Here is a 23,405-nt window from a genome sequence, read left to right on the forward strand (position 1 = left end):
TACCACCACTGACTGCTCTGACAGGGATCACAACAGAGGGTCCTGGACAGAGCTGGAGAAAAATGTAGAACAAAATTCTAACTCACAAAAAAAGACCATACTTAACTGCCTGACAGAGACTGGAGAAACCCTGAGAGTATGACCCCTGGATACCCCTTTAGCTCAGTATTGAAGTCACTCCTGAGGTTCATCATTCAGCCAAAGATTAGACAGCCCCATAAAACAAAATGAGACTAATGGGGCGCAACAGTTCAGGGACAAGGACTAGAAGGAAGGAGGGGACAGGAAAGTTGGTAATAGGGAGCCCAAGGTTGAGAAGGGACAGTGTTGGCATGTTGTGGGGTTGTTAACCATTGTCATAAAACAGTATGTGTACTAACTGTTTAATGAGAAACTATTTGTTCCATAAACCTTCATCTAAAGTACAATTTTAAAAAAATTAAAAAAAAAAGACTTCACAAAAAGAGTAAAAAAATTTAAAAAAAACTCTATTGTTTTTCTTCTTCTCGGGAACTTAATTTTCTCTATTGAGATTTTTTTTTTTTTAATTGTTCCTTTTTCTATTATTCTAGTCCCTTGGTGTGGGCTATGTAGTTTAGTACATATATGTTGGTGGTTCCTTGTGTGTTTGATCACTGTTTTCTTGTCTATAAATGTCTCCTACCCTCAATGTATTTATTTCTTTTCCTCTTAATCTGGGAAAAGTTTTGTGCTACACTGTAGATTCAGTCATTGCCAGTTTGTTTATGATCTTTATTATTTACGGTGCATATTTAATTTTTATTGAATTTTAATTTTTCTGACATATCCTTATTTCAGACACCTCTTTTTCAATGTTTTATATTCCTTCTATTTAAAGTGATGTCTTTTCTATTCATCTTAAAATCTCTTGCATTACCAAATCCATGTTTTCCTGTATTTTATTGAGTACAGTTTGTCTATTTTTCCTGTAAAACACATGTTGACGTATACACCCTCTTTGCTTTAAGAGTAATATCGACTTATGTAATGAAAAGAATTTTACCCATGCTTTGTTGTGTTTTGTTTTGTTTCCTGGGTCCACAGTCCCCAGATTACAAATGTCTGACTATGTACAACCCATAGTTATGAACCAAACCCCATAAAGCCTATTATATTAAAAATTCAAAGTACATACAATGGTTTGTAATAACAAATGGGAACTACTTTGTGATGTGTGTCAAAACATTATTGTTATTACTGTATTATTATGTTAGAGAAATTTTAGTGTATCTGGAAGTTTTTCTTTAATATTTTTTAATGCATAGTAAGTTACGTTGTATACTGTATACTAAGACAAACATTTGACTAACTGACGTTAGATAAGAACCATACCTGACCCGATTTACATACAAAGTTGACTTCGAGACAGACTTAGCGATGGAACTCGTTCCTAATACGGACAGTATACTTCTTGTGATTTGTCCTGTTGCAGAATCTTTGAGACCCTTAATTTCTCTCATGGTACATCTAATTACTCTCAAACCCTACTCAAATATTTTGCTAAAAGTTTTATTAATGTCAATATACATTATTATTTCAAAAAGCAATCAGTTGAGAAAACAGAGGTCAACCAGAATCATGGAAAAACAAAGCAAATAGCTACCTATCAGCTTACTGTTTTTATGTGTTTGGTAAAGCTAGTTTTTTGCAGCATAGTTTTCTCCATCAAATTTTCTATTAGTACCAACCTTAATATCAAATAATACCTGTAGGCATTCATGCTGGATTTCCTTTGGCTGCAGTTATTGAGAAAAAAACAGAATCTTACTAGCTCTGCAGCTTAGAACATCTGATGCATAGGAATGAAAGTTGAAATTATATAAACTGCATTGATCCCATAGAGAGAGGATGCTTTATAAAAAGTGGTTAGGGTGTTTTTCTAATAATTTCCCAGGAATGCTGGGATTTGTTGGAAGAGGGATTCGAAATTTGGCCGAATAACAACTTTCCGTCTGATCCCATCTGCAAGTTAGCTAAAACAAATTTCTTAGAATTATTTCTGTATGAATTAAGTACATGCCACCCCTAACCACCTTTTAATAAATTTTTTCATTCTGTTGTACCCTTTAATAGAAATCATAGAAAATTATTTTCATTTGTGTTAGCATTGTTATCTTAATAGGGAATATATATATTATTAATATCACTTTTCCATCTGCACTTCATTCCTCTTGAGGTAGTAGCCATTTTTCTTAAGTATTAAAATAATATATTTATAGAGAAAAAAATCACTTAATTTGGAAATTAAGTAAAAGTTTCACATTCTTCTATATCATGTTTTGTTTCATTTTATTTTATTTTCAATTCTTCGGTGGGAAATATCAATTCATGGACGGTAAAACTTAAAATAATAGAATGGATCTTTCTTTTGGCTGCTGATTTTCATAACTCCTATAGAGGAAAGCATAGCCCTTTTTGCCTCCTTACTTTTTCTAATGTTTATATATAAGTACCAATCTATCTGTTTATTTAGAGCCTTTTTTTTTACTTTTCATTCGGTTGCAAAAATATTCATTTCCTGCTTTCTTCCGAGAATGGATAGCTCACTGAACTACCTACACAGCAAATTTGCTCAACATGGATGAGAATTATTCTCACTTCTTTATTATCTTATTTATTTGCTATATTATACTGTAATGAGATACACACACACAGACACGCAGACACACACATATGCTATATATAATCAATGCCAATATGCATTATTATTTCAAAAATCTATATCAGATGACAGAAGAGAAGTGGACCAGAATCATGAAAAGACAAAGCAAATTTTGTGTGTGTGAGTTTAGTAAAGCAATTTTCAGCAATATATATATCTGATAATTACCTTGCCCTTGCCTTATACCTTTGCTTTTCTTATGATTTTTTAAGTCTTAATATATGTGTATTTCATTAAAAATATTCTCCAATATTAATTTAAAATAAATGGGATAAAAGTTTAATAAATAAAATAATTGATGGACAGTCTAGTTGCAAATTGCCACACATTGTTATAACTGAATTGTCCATCCAGTTTCTTTTAACATCCTCTTTAACTTGACTATAAACCAAACCAAATCCATTGCCATTGAGTCGATTCCAACTCATAGCAATGCCATAGGACAGAATAGACTGCCCCCTAGGGTTTCCAAGGAGCAGCTGTTGGATTCAAACTGCAGACCTTTTGATTAGCAACTTTAGCTAAATTGACTATACACACAATTAATTATTCAGGTTATTTTTCTAATCTTTGTATTTTTGGTCAGCTAGAATAAGTAATATCTCAAAAAAATCCTGTTTTACTCTTTTTTACTTTTCTTAACAGAAAAAAAAATCCTCTTTTACTTTAATACTACTCTTTGTACCAAATATCAGAGTGTGATCTTAATAGCTTTTCAGGTTTTTATTCTTAAAATCGTTTGCATTTTAAATATATATTTCCCAAATTTTAATCCTAATTTATGAAAATGTGTTGAATGGTTTCATTGTTTTGCTTCAAACAGTTTTTCTCCTTTAAGTCAAAATATTACAACTCTCATTTGAACATCTTTTACTTTTTCCTGAGTGTGCTTCAGAAGATCTCAAAATTCTGTGGTTGATGACTATTAGCATCTAGCTGTTTTCCTGTGTTTCTCAGAGGAAAACACAATCACTAGTAAGTGACCTTTCACTCCAGACCCACAGCAGAAAATTGTTTTATTATCACCTTCAGACAGTTGTTTATTTTTTTTCCAAACTCTATAAATGTGATGTTTCCTCCTTGTTTTCTTTTCACAAATCACTAATGTGTCATCCTACCGTGGCTGTTGCTTCTCTGAAAACTGTTTTGAATAATTTAGCTAATTAAGACTAATAAAATACCAGTGAACAGCCCTCTTGACCATAGGTTATTCATGACACCATTTGTTGTGGAAACACAAAACAAACAAAAAAAATGCCTCATGGCTTAAAATTAATGAGTGTGTCCAGATGGATCGAAGAGCAAAATTATATCAATTTCATGATACATTTTGGTTGGTTTTCCAATAAAGGGTAGATATATCTTCCCATGTTAGTACAGTCAAAGTCTTACTTGGTGAATAAAGACAGTATAAGAAAACAGGAAACAGACATTCCTAAAATAATATTTGCATTAGTGGTTCATTTCCTTATTGCTTTCAGCCTTGGCTTGATTCTTTTAAATTTTAGATTGTAGCTAAATGACTTCCCGTTTTATTTATCTTCGTTTCCTGAGTTAGTTCACAAACAGGACTGATACTGCCTGAACATATCCATAAGTAGGCTTAAGTTTTAATCAGGATATAGTATGGCCACCAGGGAATCTGCAGGCACACTGTAACAGTGAATTTCTTTGGTGATGCAGCATGCCACCACTGATTCACGCATTCATTCAAAACCTCATGTTAATAAAATCCACAGGACAGTTGCAATTTTTGTGCAGCCTGAAATTGATGCAGCCAAAAGTATCATGAGATCAGGAGTCAACATCTGTCTTTTTCTCCATTATATCCCAATATCCAGCACAATATCTTTAGTTTCAAGACCCCTCGCTTGCATGGTGCATTCCAAGATCCTACTTCTATTTTTATTTTCAAATGTAGGTATTCTTTTTCCTTAAAGATTACACCCAAAATTGTATAACTTTGAGTCTCTCTTGGAGTCACAAAGAAAGAAAGAGAGACAGAGAGAGGGAGGGAGGAAGAAAAAGAAAGAAAAAAGAGAAAGAAAAGAAAGGCAGGAAGAGAGAGAGAAAGAAAGAAAAAGTAAGAAAGAAAGGTAGAAAGAGAAAGAAAGAAAAAATTGATTGCTGAATATTACTTGGGGTTACTAATGGGGTCAGAAGCTTTGTAAAATGCCTTTTGAAGGAAATAATTTTTAAGCTGGGACTTGATTGATTTATCAGATTTCAGGAATGTGGGGAAGCACTGCAATGAGAAGGAACAATTTGTTTCAAGTGCCTGAGTATGAAACGCAAACAAAAAAAGGAAAAGTTAAGATATATTGAAACATAATGAGAAAGAGTTGCCAAACGACTGGATAAAAAGGAAGGTCTCAGGTCATAGAACAACTTATCAAAAGTAAAGATATTGTACAGTGCTTAAACAGAGCAGTGATATTGTTGTATTTTGATTTTATAAACATTACTCTGGCTGAAGAATATTTTATAAAAGTTACAGGAAACTATGAAACTATTAGAATCCCATCTGGACAGTAGACCTACTAAGATACATTCCAGTAGTTCAGAGAGCTTGCTTCATATATCATGCCTCAAAATTAGAATGCATAGCACCAGCAGACAAGTTGTTGTGATTCCTTATTTGAGCATAAAACCAAAGCAAATCCTTGCCATTGAGTCAATTCCTACTCATAGTGACCCTATAGAACAGAGTAGAACTGCCCCCATAAGGTTTTCAAGGAGCAGCTGGTGGATTCAAACTGCCAACCTTTTGGTTAGCAGCCACAGCTCTTAACCACTGATCCACCAAGGCTACTATTTGAGCATAATCCCTGGCAAACACCTCAGTGTGGAATACAGTGTCTTTAATGATTTAGACCTCTCCTTTTTCCCTGTTTTCACTCTTACCAATTGCCTTAAATGAAGCCCTAGCAGCTCCGTAGTTAAGAGCTCAGCTTCTAACCAAAGGTTGGCAGTTCAAATCCACCAGCCACTCCTTGGAAACCCTATGTGGGAGCCCTACTGTGTCATATAGGTTCACTATGAGTTAGAATCTTAACTGGCAAAAGGTTTTTTGTTTTGTTTTGTTTTTTTAATTCACTTATAGCCACCCTGTTTCCCATTCATGCGTCATGGATCGCTCAGCTTTCCAGAACATGCCTTTATTGTTAACACTCCCACTCCTTTGCCTTTGCAAAAGAGGAGTGCAGGTGGTGCAGTGGTTAAAGCACTTGATTGTTAACGGAAAGGTCAGTGGTATGAAAGAAACTACAAGCACCTCAGCGGAAGAAAGATGTGGCAGTTTGCTTCAAAAGATTTACAGCGTTGGAAACCCTGTGAGGTCGCTATCAGTCAGAATCAACTGACAGCAGTCGATTTAATTTGGTTGGTTTTTTGCCTTTGCACATATTCATCTTTGATTTTCTTTCCATTGCTTTTTTTTTGGTAACTTGTGACTGACCACTGGCAACTGCCCACTTAATTTCTCTCTGATTTCCACTGACCCTTGGATACATTGGAAGGCTCTCTTTAGTGATAGCTTAAGACAACTCCATTTCCCTATGTGCATTTTCTAAGAGTCCCATTGCCTAAAACCTAAATAAGATCATTTATAATATTTTCTATCATGTGAAGTCTAGTTTAATCTGTACTTTTTCCATGAAACTTTTTTTTTTAATACACCCAGTTAAAATTAATCTTTCCTTCTTTTGTGTTCCCAAGACACATGATAAATCCTTTTTTTTTTTTTTTTCCTACCATTTGTTGAAGTCTTGCTTCAGTGGACCTTGAACAGGTGTTTTTTTTTTGACAAGTTTCCAGAGATGAATCAACTTGTCTCTAGAGTTGAAGACCAATGATGTATTCATTTTTTTTTTAATCTCACAGTCATTTACTGACCATAGTGATATATCAAAGTAAGTAAATAAAACCTACCCTAGGAAAGCTTACATTATATTAAGATGAAGTAGGGGTGGAGGAAGGAGCTACAGGCTTGTAATGGTGTAGAATAAAGGTTGACAAGGAATCATGGAGAAACTAAGTGACCATTTCTGCCAGGTTTTGGTTGGTGCATTCTACCAAGTTTTGGGGTATGGTGAATTAACCCAAGTTAATTTGTCGTTTTACAATGGTCAAGTTTTATTAGTAAACATGGGTTGTTGTTGTTAGTTGCCATTGAGCTAGCTCCCACTAATGGCAACTTTATGTATAATAGAGTAAAATATTGCTGAGTCCCGTGTCATCTTCATGATCGATGGTATGTTTGAGCCCATTTTTGTAGCTATTATATTTTGACAATTAAAGATACATGGGATCAATCACATATATCTTGATTACCATCTTGATTACCACAGCCTTGATTACCATGCCATATGTTATCATGAAAGTGAGTCTCAGTCTAGATTTGCCACATATATAAACTTTTATTAGGTCTCTGGGTGGCATGAACAGTTTGCACTTGGCAAAAACCAGAAGGGTGGTGGTTTGAATCCACCCAGCTATGCTGTAGAAGAAAGGCCTGGAGATCTATTTCCATAAGATGACAGCCATTGAAAACTCAGAGCACAATTCTATTTTGACACGCATGGAGTGTCTAGAATTGACTGGATGGCAATGATCCTATTTTTTGGTTTACCAACATTTTTAGTAAATAGGAACAAAAGCAGTCAGATTTTTATTGGTGTAAGCTTAGTTAACTCGCCCTCACTGTACTGTTAGGTAACAAGAATTCCAACAAGTATCTCTCATGAAAAGACAAATGCAAGAGTATTCTGACAGCAGGATCAACAAGCCTTCTCTTGGGATTAGATGAAAAAGTTCTTTACTAATTGGGAAACACAGGACCGGTTTTCTGGATCTTGGAAATTGCTTCAAAGATGTTATAAAGCTGGGCTTGTGGAATTCTTATGCTTTCAATATGAAGGGGCAGTGATGCCGGAACAGTCTTTTTCAGTTAGCACAAAAAAATATGAAAATTTTATTTAATATCTCATGCTACTTAGCAAAACCTTCTAATATGCAAATAATGATACTGGAAACGCTAGCTGTAGCCATTCCTGAAGTATGCACTATTGGTAAAGTAGGACAAATATTAAATGACCTAACCTAGAAAAGAGATTAATTTATAAATGAAGTTAAATTTCAGGAGACAAGACAGATGGTTATCAGGAAAGACCATCTACTAAAAAGGCACATGAATTGATTAAGGAAAGATGAATTAATGTAACGGCTTAGTTAATAAAAGTTACCTAAGGTACAATAAACATGAATGCGTGATGGCATAAAGGCTTGAAACGGTCCAGTGTTATGACAGAAACTTCTAATTGTCTCCTAATACCCATCTCCCCCTTTTTATGTGACCATATAAACACCAGTTTTTAGCTAGGGATATGACCATCTGAAATGAAGACAACTTTATCAGTTGGGTATTGCCAGGTTTGAAGTTCTGGCATGTGAGAAATGATATGTGCAACTTACAAAAATGACTCTTAAAGAGAGAAGTACTCCTCCCATCTTTCTTTCATCCTGCTGTTTGGAACATGACTGTGACAACTAGGAGTCCATCTTGGAACACCGGGACAAGAGGGTCAGGCAACAGTTCTCTGTGGATCTTCAGTTCTATTGTGTATCTTTTGAACAAGAGGAACAGAAAACTTTATCTCACTGTCTTGTCAAGGATGTTTGTAAATCAGTCTTGGAAGCTAGAGATAGTCTGTTCCTCTGAGGCAGAAAGGAGATTTATTCCTTGACCAGCAGAATAAAGATAATATCCCCCTCCAGGGCAAAGTCTGGGCAGGTTTGCCATAGAGTCAGTCCCAGACTCATGGTGATCCCATGCACAATGGAAGGAAATGCTGCCTCGTCCTGTGCTATGCCCTGTTTGGTTGTAGATCAGACCATAGTGATCCATAGGGTTTTCACTGGCTGATTTTCAGAAGTAGATCTCCAGGCCTTTCTTCCTAGTCCACCTTAGTCTAGAAGCTCTGCTGAAACCTGTTCAGCATCATAGCAACACACAAGCCTCCACTGACAGACAGGTGGTAATTGCGCATGAGGTGCATTGGCTGGGAATCAAACCTGGGTAGAAGGTGAGAATTCTACCACTGGACCACCACTTGCTAATAGCCCCTTTTAAAGGATTGGTATTCCCTAAACTCAGGTTTCCTCAGATATGGAACAGATCTGCTCTGTGTGCAACATTCACCTGAGTCATTCTGATCATCCTGGTGGAACCTGGGGGGGCACAAGGGGAACCAATACAAAAATGAAGCTCATGCTGCCTGCTGTGCTGTGAGTAATAATTTCTCTCCGATCCAGAAGGTTTGTGTCTTCTGCTAGCACCCATGAAACTATAGCAGACTACTGTTGGTTTGCAAGGAGAGTGAGATTTCAGACCTTCACAGTTCTTGACAATGGGTCATACTCTAGAATTGATGCAGTAAAAAGAGGGATGCAGCCTGGGTCTCAACAATTGCAAAACTACTCTTAACACACATCTAAACATAAATGCTAACTAATGTAGATGTGTTTCTTAGAAATGCTACATTGTGTGTAATAGAATATAAAATGTGGCACTAATTTAGGTGGGCATTTGACAGAGATGTCTCACGACACTGAAGCTGGAAAGCTAGTGGCAAAACATTGTGTAAAACTGATCTGCATGCCGATTAAGTACACAGGTTGGGGAAAATGTTCGGGAAAACTCACAATGTTGTTGGTATTGTAAGATTATTGCCATTTTCAGCAAAGTTTTAGAAAAGTCAATTATGTCAGGAATACTACTGGATCTCCTGCCAGTTCTTGACATTCAAGGAATATACTGGACAACATTGATTGGAAACTGAACTGTGAAGGTAGCCTCCTGATAATCCTAAAGAATATTCTCTCTCTGTCTTTTTTTTTTTTTTCCTATTCTTTTCTCATTGTTTCACAATAGCATGGCATACAACACCCTTCATTCACAGTGTATCTTTCCATCCTGTCAGCTGCATCTCTTCCTCCCCTTCTTCAGTACCATCCATTCCATCAACACAACACACCTGCCACTCTATCACCTTCTATGACCTTTCATGCTCCTTGTCTTTATACATGATTCTGTCCCTGTATGTAATGTTTTCCCCTTAGTTCTTCATCTTGCAAATTTCTACTCATCTTTCAACTCTAGGTTAAAATTCACAGCTCCTTTCTTACTGTGAAGCTGTCAGCTGTCACTTCCTATGTTGTCAGTACATTTACTTCCAGCATCAGGTTCTTCTCTGTTCTTCCGGTTCTCGACATCTCATTTGTCATTGTAGTGAAACAAAGAGGGTGATTAGTATAAAATATGACTAAATAGGTTGTGAAGGACGATCTAAGAAGATAACCTGTGATGATTGTTCATGAAATTTTGCACGTTCATTATAGCATTTATTCTGACTTCTTCGAGATTTTTGTTTCTGTCCCGAAGTTATTTTTGTAACTTTAACAAAAATAAAAGTAATTACTATTGTCATCATCCTCTATTTTTACATTCTAGTTCTTAGTCACTTAATTTATGTTTCCAAATAAATGGATTACAGATAATATTGATTGCATATATTTATACACTACATTATATTCAAACTCTTTGCTAGTATTGAAATATGTCTGCTGGTTTTAGTAGTGGATACATGAATCAGGCTAAAATAACACTATTATTTCTTTGATACAAATTACAATTATCCAAATTTTTTCCAAAGCTCTTTTGAGGAAAAATTCATGGTGCATTTTTTTTTTTACCTAGTTATACTCTAATATTAATATTTATATTATTAAATTTTAACTTTTTTTTTAATCTGCAGAACATATCACACTAGGAAGGACTAAAAGGCACAATATAGGTCAAATGAAGAAACCACTAAAAAACAAAGAAATCATCACCTACCCTAGGCTTTAGAAAGTCATTTATAAAATAACATCTACCAGATACCAAACATTTATTTTACAAAAGGAACTGTAAAGTATTATTTCATTTTTATCCAAGCTTTGCATACATTTCTTGCTTGTATAAGTCCTTGTACTCTTGGGTTTTATCATGGGAAGGGTCATGCAGAAGGAGGAGAGACTGAATGAATAGTGGTTTATAATTAATGCAATTATGTAAGTCATAACCTTGAATTTGGAAGGAACATTTTATTTCCAAATAAAAGATAATGCTAGAACATTTAATATTCATCTTCTATAATATGTGTGTTTAATAATCTTAACATATTATTTCCGATAATCTGAGGGAGGGAAAATGTGGAATATTCATCACTCACTTATTCCTCTTGCATAATGAGATTTTTTATGGGGCAAATTTCCTTTAACCTATAACATTCTAATTATTTACCATTGCTTTTAATATACATTTAAGTATTAAATTGAGTATATGATCAATAGTAAATAATTTTAGAAAGAAAATGCTTATATTATTGATTAGAAATATTGATTAGAAATATTTTTTTCTTATTAGAGATACTAGTTTCAGATAAATCAATAATAGAATTTATCAGTGGAATGTGTATGAATAAATAGAGCAGCTTGAAGTCAACGTTGCCATTAAAACAATGGAAGAAAGACAGTGTATATATTTTTTTACATACTAACTATGTACCAGGGACTGAGGTGCCTTGTATAAAGTTACTTAACCAATTAGTGAAATCCCTGCAAACATGTTTGTGTTAAATCTTAATTTTAAGATCATAAGATTATAAAATATTTCTTTTGAGTTACAGCTTCAATTTAAATGAAACAGAGAAATCAATGCAATTCAGGTTTCATGAAGTGTTTAAAATGATAAAATCTTCTGAGTGAATAATTATTTCACTTCTGGGTGCTGTTGCAAGCTAAATTCTCCAATACATTCCCTTTAAAATGCTTCTGTTGGTTAATCTTAATATTTTGCGAGATTGAGAGCCGCAGATAACTTGTGCACATTCAAGCAAAGGAGCATTATATCCATAAAAGAATACTTGGGCAGTCAGAAACATTTTATTATGGTAGGCATTATAGAAACATAAACAGCCTTTTTTTATTTTTTAAACATGTCTCCAGAATTTGAGATCTGGTTAAACAGCATATTTTAGGGTTATTAAAAGATATTACAATTTGTAAATCTAAAATCTTATATAAGTATCCATGTGGTGCAATGATTAAGCACTCAGTTGCTAACTGAAAGGTCAGGATTCTAACCCACCAGTCATTCTGTGAGAAAAGACCTGGTGATCTGCTCCTGTAAAGATTTCAGCCTAGGAAACCCTATGGGGCAGCTCTACTCTGTCCTGTAGTGTCACTATGAGTCAGAATTGACTCGATATCACCTAACAACAATAAGATCTTACATACAACAACAACGAAAATGTCCTCTGTGTATTTATTTAGAAACTGAAAAATATGAAATTAAATGTCTTTAACAATATACTAAGGATCATATCCACTAATAAAGGAGAAATTTCTATAATCTCTAATGTTATTTATAAGTAACTCATTTAGCCCTCTATTCAAAAATTGTCAAAACAATGCCCGTGACTTCCTATTTCTCTCGGGATAAATATCTGTACGCACCAGCGTGAGCTGTTTACCTCCCATCCCCATCACCTTTCACATCATCTGCCACACACCCCTCAATCACTCTGTTCCAGACACTCTAGCTTCTGTGCTGCTCCTGGAACTTTGTACTTACTGTTGAGGCTGCCTTGAATCCTATTCCCCTAGAGATGTCTACATCCATATCTCCTACTAAAAAACTTCTCTAAGTTTTTGCACAAACATCTCCTTTATGGCAAGGCCTTAATTACTCAATTATGTAACTAAAATTGCAATCACAACCCCTACACACACTAGCTACACTCCTGATCCTCCTTCCCTGCTCTATCAATGTCTGTAGCACTCAGCACCTTATAAAGTACTGTGTAATATATGTATTTGTGTTGGGTTATTCACCTATTCTCACTAGAAATGAGTACAGGGATTTTTTTTTTCCTATTTTGTCCATGGATATATCCGTAAACATGGAGCCCTGGTGGTGCAGTGGTTAAGAGCTCAGCTGCTGACCAAAAGGTCAGCAGCTGGAATCCACCAACCACTCCTTAGAAACCCTATGGGGCTGTTCTACCCTGTCCTATAGGGTTGTTATGAAGTCAGACTCAATGGCAACGGGTTTTGGTTTTATATCCATAAACTTAGGATAGAGTGTGATATATACTAGGCCCTCAAAAATATTTGAGAATGATTGAGTGAATGAATAAGTGCATTGAATAACTGTCCAGCTCTATGCCTTATATGATCAAATCTTCATGACTACAGCCAAATAGGCAAGAACTATTTTATTAGGAATGTGCACTGCATTTTAAGTCATTTAAATACCATTTGTAACTTCAGTGCTTGTTTTCCTGGGTTCCTATCACACTTCTCACTAATAAAATAATTATAACAAAATAAGTGTGTCAAGTAAGTTTTAGCATTACTCTGTTGGTCAGAGTATTATCATTGCACTGTTTGGTTTTGTTTTTTAATAAAGTCTTGCCTGTCTATGTACGTAAACTAGAGTACAGGCACTGACTAAGGGAGCTGTTGTTGTGGAAGCACTCGTTTAGATTAGTACATTTATTTGTTTTTCTAAATTGTGAGGAGAGAACTCATGGGTAGAGATGATTTACACACTGGCAAATAATTACTGATCAACAAATAATACCATTCGTTTTCTTCCGATTTCATTTTCGAGAAAAAAGTATGTTTTTTCTATAGTTCAGATTGACATTCCTAAACATTTATTCAAATTAATATTATCAATATTCACAATAAACAATTTAAATCTATATAACTTCCTAGAAACAATGGATGTTAGAAAAATATAGTTGTATCTCATTCTATTTAGTATTCTGCATGTTGGAATAATGAAAATTCTATGTATACTTAATAATTTAAAGATTATCTTTTCAAAAATCTGCATGTAAAGTAATATATTTCCAAAGCAAAGCATTTTAGATTCATATTGTGATTGAAATTTATATTTAAATGACATTTCCTTTTATACATTTTGTCATCCTGATTCTAGTATTAAATCATGTTTTTCCAATTGTTTTTAGGTTATATTCAGTTGGAGGTCGTGATGGAAGTTCCTGTTTGAGTTCAATGGAATATTATGATCCTCATACAAACAAGTGGAACATGTGTGCTCCAATGTGTAAGAGGCGAGGAGGTGTTGGAGTGGCCACATGTGATGGTTTTCTTTATGCAGTAGGAGGTCATGATGCTCCAGCTTCAAATCACTGTTCCCGGCTACTAGATTATGTAGAGAGGTAAGACCCCAAGGGCACCATTAGAGTGAAAAAGACAATGCAAATGACACCACTGCCTAATTCCAACAATCGTAAAAACTGCATAATTTAAGAAAGGTAAATTCAACTCTTACAGCTACATTCTCTTCCTTCCTTCCTTCTTCCTTTCTTTCCTGCCTACATTCTTTCTTCTTCTTTATTTTTTTAATTAATATTTACTTAAAGCCCTACAGTGTTTCTCACAAGTTATCTTTACATTTGTCCTTGATTTATTTAAAAGGTTGGCTAAATCAAAGTTTTGAGTAATTTATTAAACATATATGCTTGTTAATTCTTTTTTAAAAATTGGATATTTTATTCATATGTTCTATTCATCCTCTCTTGTTTGTTCTTCTGCCTCTTCAGTGGAGAGTCATGGACTTAGTTTTATGACATACCTTTCTCAATGTAAGACAGAATTATTAGAACTATATTTATTTTCTATAATCCTGGTATATGGTGGAAATATATATCATCTCTCATTTCTTCTTAAAAATGACATGCACAAAGACTCGAGCGGAAAGGCACCTCAGCTTCACGCTTGGTCTAAAAACCTAGACTCTTCCCGGCATGGATCTAGCTTAGCTGTCTTTAAGGGCTGTGCATCGTTTGGAAATCTTATGTCATGTGTAGTAAGGTATAGAGTTAGTGAGCAGACTTTGGTGATTTTCCTATTACATAATAATTCCCCATGATGATATATAGGTAAATGGGAATAGGGATTGTTAGGGGAAATTATTTTATCAGTTGAGGTAGGCTAAGTTATTCTGTGGAGCCCTGGTGGCACAGTGGTTAAGTGTTTGGCTGTTAACCAAAAGGTTGGCAGTTATTCTGTGGAAACAATCTAAGAACTCCCTGTGGCTTTATTGCAAAAGCTTATTTATTACTTCTGCTAAATACCATGATAACTCCATATTATCGCTTTAGAGCCCAGAGTGGCATAGAAGCTACAATCGTGAGCCCTGTTGATCTGCATGTCCAAAGGAAAAAATCCAGAGAGTGGTAAGTATTTCACTAGCTAAGCAGCATAATGTTCTTCAGTTCACATTTTAACTGGTTTGCGTGTACACATATCGACCTAAAACTTCCTGGGTGTTGGGATGACAGTATCCTAACTCGCACCATTTAAGGACCATTATCATTTTCCTCTTGATATTAAGAAATTACAGTCTTTATAATCATGCTTCTAAGTGGTAGTTACTGGAAGAAAAGGGCTCATTTTTACCTCTGATTATTTTTTCTGAGGGTATGTGATTTTTTTTTTCTTTCCTGAGGATAGACCATTAGCAAGAGATAGGTTTTGGTAAACAGACTCTGCTCAAACTTAAGCCACTTCACGGATAAAATACAGAACTATGCTTATTAGTATTGCTACTCTGTGAAATGTACTGTAGCTTTATGGCTATATGTGCATAGAAAAGGGCATTAAACTCACCACATTTGCAGATCAACATTCGCTTGTCCTGTGAAATTAGAAACTATAGGTGTAACATGGGGGCAGTGATCAGAATCAAAATAAACAAGATTTATACTTTTATACAAATGAACATACAATCATATATTTAAAGCATATTGTGATTAAACTGACAGCTCACTCACATTTTCCGCTCCAAAATTCTTGTGAGAAATGACAAAAAAGAAGAACATGATGGGGCTCCAACTTTTACCTTGAATATCTGATATAAATGCTGCTAATTAAATGGTATTTCACTCACATATTCTCTTCTAACTTTACTGTATAATATATTGAAATGTTGTTTGTGGGAAGAAGCATAAATAATTCAGTCTAGGATACATTTATGATGCAAAATTATATTTAAATAAGCATACCTATTTTAAGTGCAGGGAGATGAGCAGCTTAAGTAATGCAGAAGCACACAACATTATCATGATTGTTATCCTAGCTTTTAGTCCATGTCAGATTAATAGTATTTTTGTACTTTCTGTAACTTACATTCTATGTTAATGGTTTTACACATAAATCGTCAATAAATCAAGACATAATAGTGCATCTACAGAGCTATTTTCACAGGTAATATGAAGAATATTTTTAATATGTAGTCATAGGCAAACAGATCATTAGAAATAGCAAGAGATAGTTTACAATACTATGTTTTACTATATATAATATATATATGACAATTTTATTATATCAATTATTTCTTATGGAAATGTAAAGGTATTATATATTGGTATGCTTAAGGTACAGTTATATAATGCTTAAATATATTGTTCAGATTCAGGCTGTCTTGAGCAAAAAGAACATTGGCACTTCAGATCGTAGCAGGTAACAAAGCAAAGATTGAGCTAGAAATGGAAGGGAGCCTAGAATGGTCCATGAAAGAGATGTAAACTACTTTTGTGGCCAAGCCTCACCCTAGTGGGAACATCTCAGTACACCAAATCAGTGTCCAAAAGGCACAGTAAGTTATGGCAGAAATCAGGCGATCCCATAAGTGTCAGAATGGAATTGTGCTTCACAGGATTTTCAATGACTGTTTTTTCACAAATAGATTGCCAAGTATCTCTTGCGAAGTACCTTAAGGTGTACTCAAACCTCTAACTTTTCAGTTAGAAGCAGGGTATTAACCCTTTGCACTACCTAGGTGCTCCATCAAGATAATAAGAACCTCCTAATCCTGCATTTGCAACATCCACCCTTGTTTCTTCCAATCCATTTTTCATATAGCACACAGAGGTATCTTTCCATAATGCTAGTAGCACAAGGGAGTTTTCTTTTGTAAAAATTGTCAATATTATAATTTAAAAAAATTTGTTTTAAATCGTGTTTTCCACTAATCCAAGTTCCACGTGCTAGTAATGACCAAGATTATCTTGTCTACCTCTATATTCTAGCACCTGGCAATATTCCTGACACAGAATAGACACTGAACAGTTACTGGACCAGTCATACACTAAGAAAATCAAAGGTCAAGTTTCCCCCAAGGAACAGCAGCTTGAGGAAAACTAAATAGGTAGTCAGAAAAACAGATAGATAGATGATAGATAGGTAGATAGATAGATTTTTGTTGTTTCTGATTTACATGTTAGTGTCCATCTTCATAATTATAGACTGTATATCAACAAATTTTACACCTAGATGGGGGCCCACAACTGTTCAATTATTTATTGAAAAAATACTGATTTATATCTTATCCAAACACTGTTAACAATTAAGTGTCAAAAATATCTTTATATAACTACAATAAACAGAAAAAACTTTGTTCAATATCTAGCAAAATCTACCCCACTCATATAAAATTAAAAAAATCTAAAATAAGAGTATTTAATATATTTCTGCTACAATAGCATAGATAGAAATACTGACTCATATTTTGACAGAACTATATTAAATACTCTTCGATGACTTTTTCAGATATGACTGAGGTAGATTTAAGTCAAACATACAAGGATAAATATATTATTCACTTAAATTAAAAGCTCTTTAAGAATAACTGTAACCATTCAGATATTAGGTAAAAATGGAAATGTGGATTATTTCATTTCTCCAAAATTTCGTCCTTGAGTTTAGACATAATCCAAAAGTTGCAGCAATTCTAAACAGTGAAGAGACATGTTAAAGGAGAGGCTTATTTTTATTTAAATTATGGTTACATATCCTAGGCCTTAACTATACTACCCTACCCACTGCCATCGAGTCAATTCCGACTGCTACCTTACCATCGCCATCGAGTCGATCCTGACTCGTAGCAACCCTACCGGACAGAGTAGAAACATCCCATAGGGTTTCCAAGGCTGTAATCTTCACAAAAGCAGACTGCCACATCTTGCTCCAGAGAAGCAGCTGGTGGGTTCGAACAACTTACCTTTCAGTTAGCAGTTGAGTGCTTATTCACTGTGCCCCTAGGGCACCAGGCCTTAACTACGGTATACATATATAACTAACTCATCTTTCGATATATGTGAGATTCTTAAGTTTTTACAAAGCACTACTGTTTAAAGTTAAAATACTAGGTAACAGCTTTTGACCTTTTTACCAAGATAATTGTCTTCTTAAGATCTTATTGCTGGAGCCAGTTGAATGAGCGTAGCAAGACTCCCTAGTTTGTTATTATTATTGTTTTTCTATTACTGTGTGTGCCTAATTTTTGCTATTTCTTTGACAATAAATTACTTTTAATTTCTTGGTAGATACATATACAAAAGATGAAGATTCTATGACAACCTTCATACTTAGTCAAAAAAAAACAAACAAACCCTTTGCCATCAAGTTGATCCCTACTCATAGCTACCCTATAGCAACCCTATAGGGTAGAGTAGAACTGGCCCATAGAGTTTCCAAGGCTGTAAATCTTTACGGAAGCAGACTGCCACATCTTTCTCCTGTTCATACTTAGATGCCCTGCTTTTTAAGTGGATGCAACAATTGTTAACTGACACCGCCTCTAAACTAGTCTAGGATATGATTAGATGTTTGCCCCAATGGCTTATGAGCTAAGCAACATTTTTTCTAAGTGCTCAGTTGGAGACAGGGAGTGATAGAATAACCCATTGTCTTTTGAGACAAATGGAGAGCTGGTAACATGGTAATTTATCTACAAGCTGTGAGGGAGAAGTACAATTCTGTGGAAATGAATATATGTCATTTCCTGTATAGATGGAAGGCTATAAACCTGTATCAAACTTCAAAATTCATTTTCATGCTATGGTAAGGCTATTTAAAAATACAAAATTTGGGCTCACAGTGTTAACAGTAGTCAGATTTCTGTCGTATTAGTAGACAAGGAGACTATATAATATATTGCTACTTAGTTTTGAGCTGTTAAGAAGTATTTTTAAGAGAGTTTTAGCCAATATTAAGATCCCTTGATTATGTTCCATGTTCTATTGATTGATAATAGTTTAAGTCATTTTTAAAGCTCTAATTAGAGAACTCTGTCTGCGAAGAGTCAGCTTAGCTTGTCCTTGCTTTCCTTCTGCTCAGTAAACAACTCATTTCCTCTCCTCAACCTTGAACAGTGGATATAATGAAATGTAACCTAAGTCAAAATATCATTCTTCATATACCTTCACAGAGAAGATAAATCTAATTAATTTTTAAAACATTTTTATCTAAAAATGAGCAAGGGATATTGAGTAGGGAAGGAGAAATCTAGTTCTTCCATCTTCTTAATTTTTCTGTGTCCATGATATTTTTTAAGCAGATCATAAAGGAAGATGGCAAGAATACGGTATCAATAAATGCATCCTCAAAATGACTACATTTTTAAAATAAAGGTTAAGCATATAAAAATAGAGTCTGGAATACACCGAGACTATTAAGAAAAATATATATTTTTTAACATTGCCCTGACTTCACTCTATAATAGGGTTGAAATTAACAGGTAATCTCCTGATAGTGAACTCCAAACCATCTCATCTGACCCAAAGTAACAACACTGCTGCAGCTGAACAGAAACAGCGAACATTCCCTTAGAGATTATGTGGAAAATCCTATGTTGAATATACTTTCATCAGAGAATAATTTATATCTTGAGATGTGAATTTGAAACTAAAAAGTCCTGTCTTGTTTGGTTGCAGCTTGATTTTTCAATCTTTTTAAAGTTTGTATTTTCTTAATTTAAAATTAATAAGTGTTTATTGTAGATGACGTGAAAATTTTTGGGAAAAATTAATAAAGGAAATCAAATTCAACTGTTACTTTGCCACCTAAACTTACTCATGTTAACACTCAGATGTCTATCTTTCATTCTTTTTCTGTGATTTACTATATACATTCTAGAAAAAATTAAATTCTAGCAAATGTTTACTCTATTTCTTTGACTCTTTCTAATAATGTATTTTTAAACGGTTTATATCAGAAGTACACCATATAATAAGTATTGAAAATATTAGCTGGATATATAAATGGATGGATGAATGTCCATTGTCTAATGAACTGAGTCTTTTGACCTTAAATTCTACTAAAATTTATGCTATTTTTTAAAAAGGGATTTTGATCAATAAGACATTCCCACTAGCCAAGTGTTTAGTTTCATTATTTTAAAATAAAACCTACTAGATATAGACGTTATTAACCATTTATCATATATTTTTAAAGAATTTTCTTCAAGATTGTTCTGTTTTCATTGCTGTACTTTAAGTGAAAGTTTACAATTCAAGTTAGTCTCATACAAAAATTTATACATACATTATTATGTGACCGTAATTGCTCACCCTACACTGTGACAGCACACTCCTCCTTTCCACCACTGATTTCCCATGTCCATTCAACTAGCTCCTGACCCTCTCTGCCTTCTCATCTCACCTCCAGACAGAAGCTGCCCATTTAGTCTCTTGTATCCACTTGAGCTAAGAAGTACACTCTTTACGAGTATCATTTCAATTCCCACAGTCCAGTCCAATCTTTGTCTGAAGAGTTGGCCTCCGAAATTGTTTTAGTTCTGGGCTGATAGACAGTCGGGGGGCCATGCTTTCCGGGGTTCCTCCAGTCTCAGTCAGACCATTAAATCTGGTCTTTTTACTAGAATTCGAGTTCTGCACCCCACCTTTCTCCTGCTCCATCAGAGACTCTCTGTTGTTTCCTGTCAGGGATGTCGTTGGTGGTAGCCTTGCACAATCTAGTTCTGCTCTCAGGCTGATGAAGTCTCTGGTTTATGTGGCCCTTTCTGTCTCTTGGGCTACTACTTTCCTTGTTTCTTTGGTGTTCTTCATTCTCCTTTACTCCAGGTGGTTGGGACCAATTGATGCATCTTAGATGACCGCTTGCAAGCTTCTAAGACCGCAGATGCCACTCACCAATGTGGGATCAGAACATTTTTTTAATAAACTTTGTTATGCCAGTTGACCTAGATGTCCCCTGAAAGCATGGTCCCCAGAACCCTACCCCTGCTACTCTGTTCCTTGAAGTGTTTGACTGTATTTAGGAAACGTCTTAGCTTTGGTTTAGTCCAGTCGTGCTGACTTCCCCTGTAGTGTGTGTTGTCCTTCCCTTCACCTAAGATAATTCTTGTCTACTACCTAATTAGTGAATAACCCTCACCCTCCCTCCCCACCCTTGTAACCATCAAAGAATGTTTTCTTCTGGGTTTAAACCTTTTCTTGAGTTCTTAGACTAGTGGCCTTATACAATATTTGTCCTTCTGTGACTGACTAAAGTCACTCAACATAATGCCCTACAGATTCCTCCATGTTATGTTTCATAGCTTCATCATTGCTCTTTACCATTGAATAGTATTCCATTGTGTGGATATACCATAATTTGTTTATCCATTCATCCCTTGATGGACACCTAGGTTGTTTCCAACTTTTTGTTATCATGAACAGTGCTGCAATGAACATGAGTGTGCATATATCTATTAGTGTGATGGGTCTTATTTCTCTAGGATATATTTCAAGGAGCGGGATTGCTGGATAGTATGGTATTTCTATTTCTAGCTTTTTAAGGAGGCGCCAAATAGATTTCCAAAGTGGTTGTACCATTTTACATTCCCACCAACAGTGTATAAGTGTCCCAGTCTCTCCACAACCTCTCCTGCATTTATTATTTTGTGTTATTTGGATTAATGTTAGCCTTATGGTGTGAGATGGTATCTCATGGTAGTTTTGATCTGCATTTCTCTAATGGCTAATGATCGTGAGCATTTCTTCATGTGTCTGTTAGCCGCCTGAATGTCTTCTTTGGTGAAGTGCCTGTTCATATCCTTTGCCTATTTTTAAATTGGGTTATTTGTCTTTTTGTTGTTGAGGTTTTGCAGTATCTTGTAGATTTTAGAGATTAGACGCTGATTGGATTTTTCATAGCCAAAAGTTTTTTCCCAGTCTGTTGGTTGTCTTTTGACTCTTTTGGTGAAGTCTTTTAATGAGCATAAGTGTTTGATTTTTAGGAGCTCCCATTTATCTAGTCTCTCTTCTGGTGCTTGTGCATTGTTACTTAAGGTTCGTATTCTGTTCAAGACTGTTCTTGTTGTACATGCAGATATTTTACACTTCTTTTAAATTAATGTATTTTCTTCATGAGTTTGTTTACTGTTATTTTGATTATCTATTTTTGACTAACAAGCTATCCAAAATCTTGTTGTTGTTGCTAGGTGCCATAAGACAGTTCCAAATTATAGTGACCCCATATACAACAAAATGAAACACTGCTCGGTCCTATGCCATCCTCACAATCGTTGCTATGTTTGAGCCCATTGTTGTAGCCACTGTGTCAATCCATCTCATCAAGGGTCTTTCTCTTTTTCACTGACCTCATAATTTACCAAGCATGGTGTCCTTCCTCAGAAAATGGTCCCTCCTGATAATATGTCCAAAGTACATGAGATGAAGTCTCCCCATCCTCCCTTCCAAGGGACACTCTGGCTGTACTTCTTCCAAGACAGACTTGTTCTTTCTTCTGGCAGTACATGGTTTATTCAATATTCTTTGCCAACACCATAATTCAAAGTCATCAATTCTTCTTTGGTCTTCCTTATTCATTGTCCAACTTTCACATGCATATGAGATGACTGGAAACATCGTGGCTTGGGGCAGGCATACCTTTGTCCTCAAAATGACATCTTTGCTTTTTACTGCTTTAAAGAGGTCTTTTGCAGCAGATTTACTGCGGCTTCCGCGGGTGTAGATTGTGGATCCAAGTGAAATGAAAATCCTGGACAACGTCAATCCTTTCTCCACTTATCATGATGTTGCTTTGGTCAAGTTGTCAGGATTTTTGTTTTCTTTATATTGTGGTGTAATCCATACTGAAGGCTGTGGTCTTTGATCTTCATCAGTAAGTGCTTCAAGTCCTCTCCACTTTCAGCAAGCAAGGTTGTGTCATCTGCATATTGCAGGTTGTTAATTAGTCTTTCTCCAAACCTGATGCCCCATTCTTCTTCATATAGTCCAGCTTCTCAGACTATTTGCTCAGCGTACAGATTGAATTAGTATGGTGAAAAGATACAACCATGAACACACCTTTCCTGATTTTCAACCATACAGTATCCCTTTGTTCTGTTAGCTACTGACTCTTGGTCTATGTACAGGTTCTACACGAGCACAATTAAGTGTTCTGGAATTCCTGTTCTTCAAAATGTTATCGATAATTTGTTATGATGTACACAGTGGAAAGCCTTTTTACATAGTCAATACAACATGAGTAAACATCTTTCTGGTATTCTTTTCTTTCAGCCAAGAACGATCTGACCTCAGTAATGATATCTCTTGTTCTATGCCCCTTTCTGAATCCAGCTTGAATTCTAGCCTTTCCTTGTCAATTTTCTGCTGCAACCGCTTTAGAATGATCTTCAGCAAAATTTTACTTGCATGTGATATCAATAGTATTGTCGAAAATCCTCATTCTGTTGTATCACTTTTCTTTGGAATAGGCATAAATATGGATCTATTCCAGTCGATTGGCCAGGTAGCTGTCTGCCAAATTTCTTGGCATAGATGAATGAGTACTTCCA

The 23,405-nt window shown here is 35.2% G+C and overlaps 1 protein-coding gene across 2 annotated transcripts in view; it reads left to right on the forward strand.

Moving 5' to 3' along the window:
- KLHL1 (kelch like family member 1) overlaps window positions 1–23,405 on the forward strand; it is a 492,649-nt gene that overhangs the window by 449,266 nt on the left and 19,978 nt on the right. For both annotated transcript variants that reach the window (XM_012554148.1, XM_004371430.2), the window contains one exon: window positions 13,765–13,977. In XM_012554148.1, the coding sequence (XP_012409602.1) occupies window positions 13,765–13,977 (213 nt within the window). The remainder of the gene's footprint in view (window positions 1–13,764; window positions 13,978–23,405) is intronic.

The sequence above is a fragment of the Trichechus manatus genome, unplaced genomic scaffold (assembly GCF_000243295.1).
Source record: "Trichechus manatus latirostris isolate Lorelei unplaced genomic scaffold, TriManLat1.0 scaffold00013, whole genome shotgun sequence".
NCBI lineage: Eukaryota > Metazoa > Chordata > Mammalia > Sirenia > Trichechidae > Trichechus > Trichechus manatus.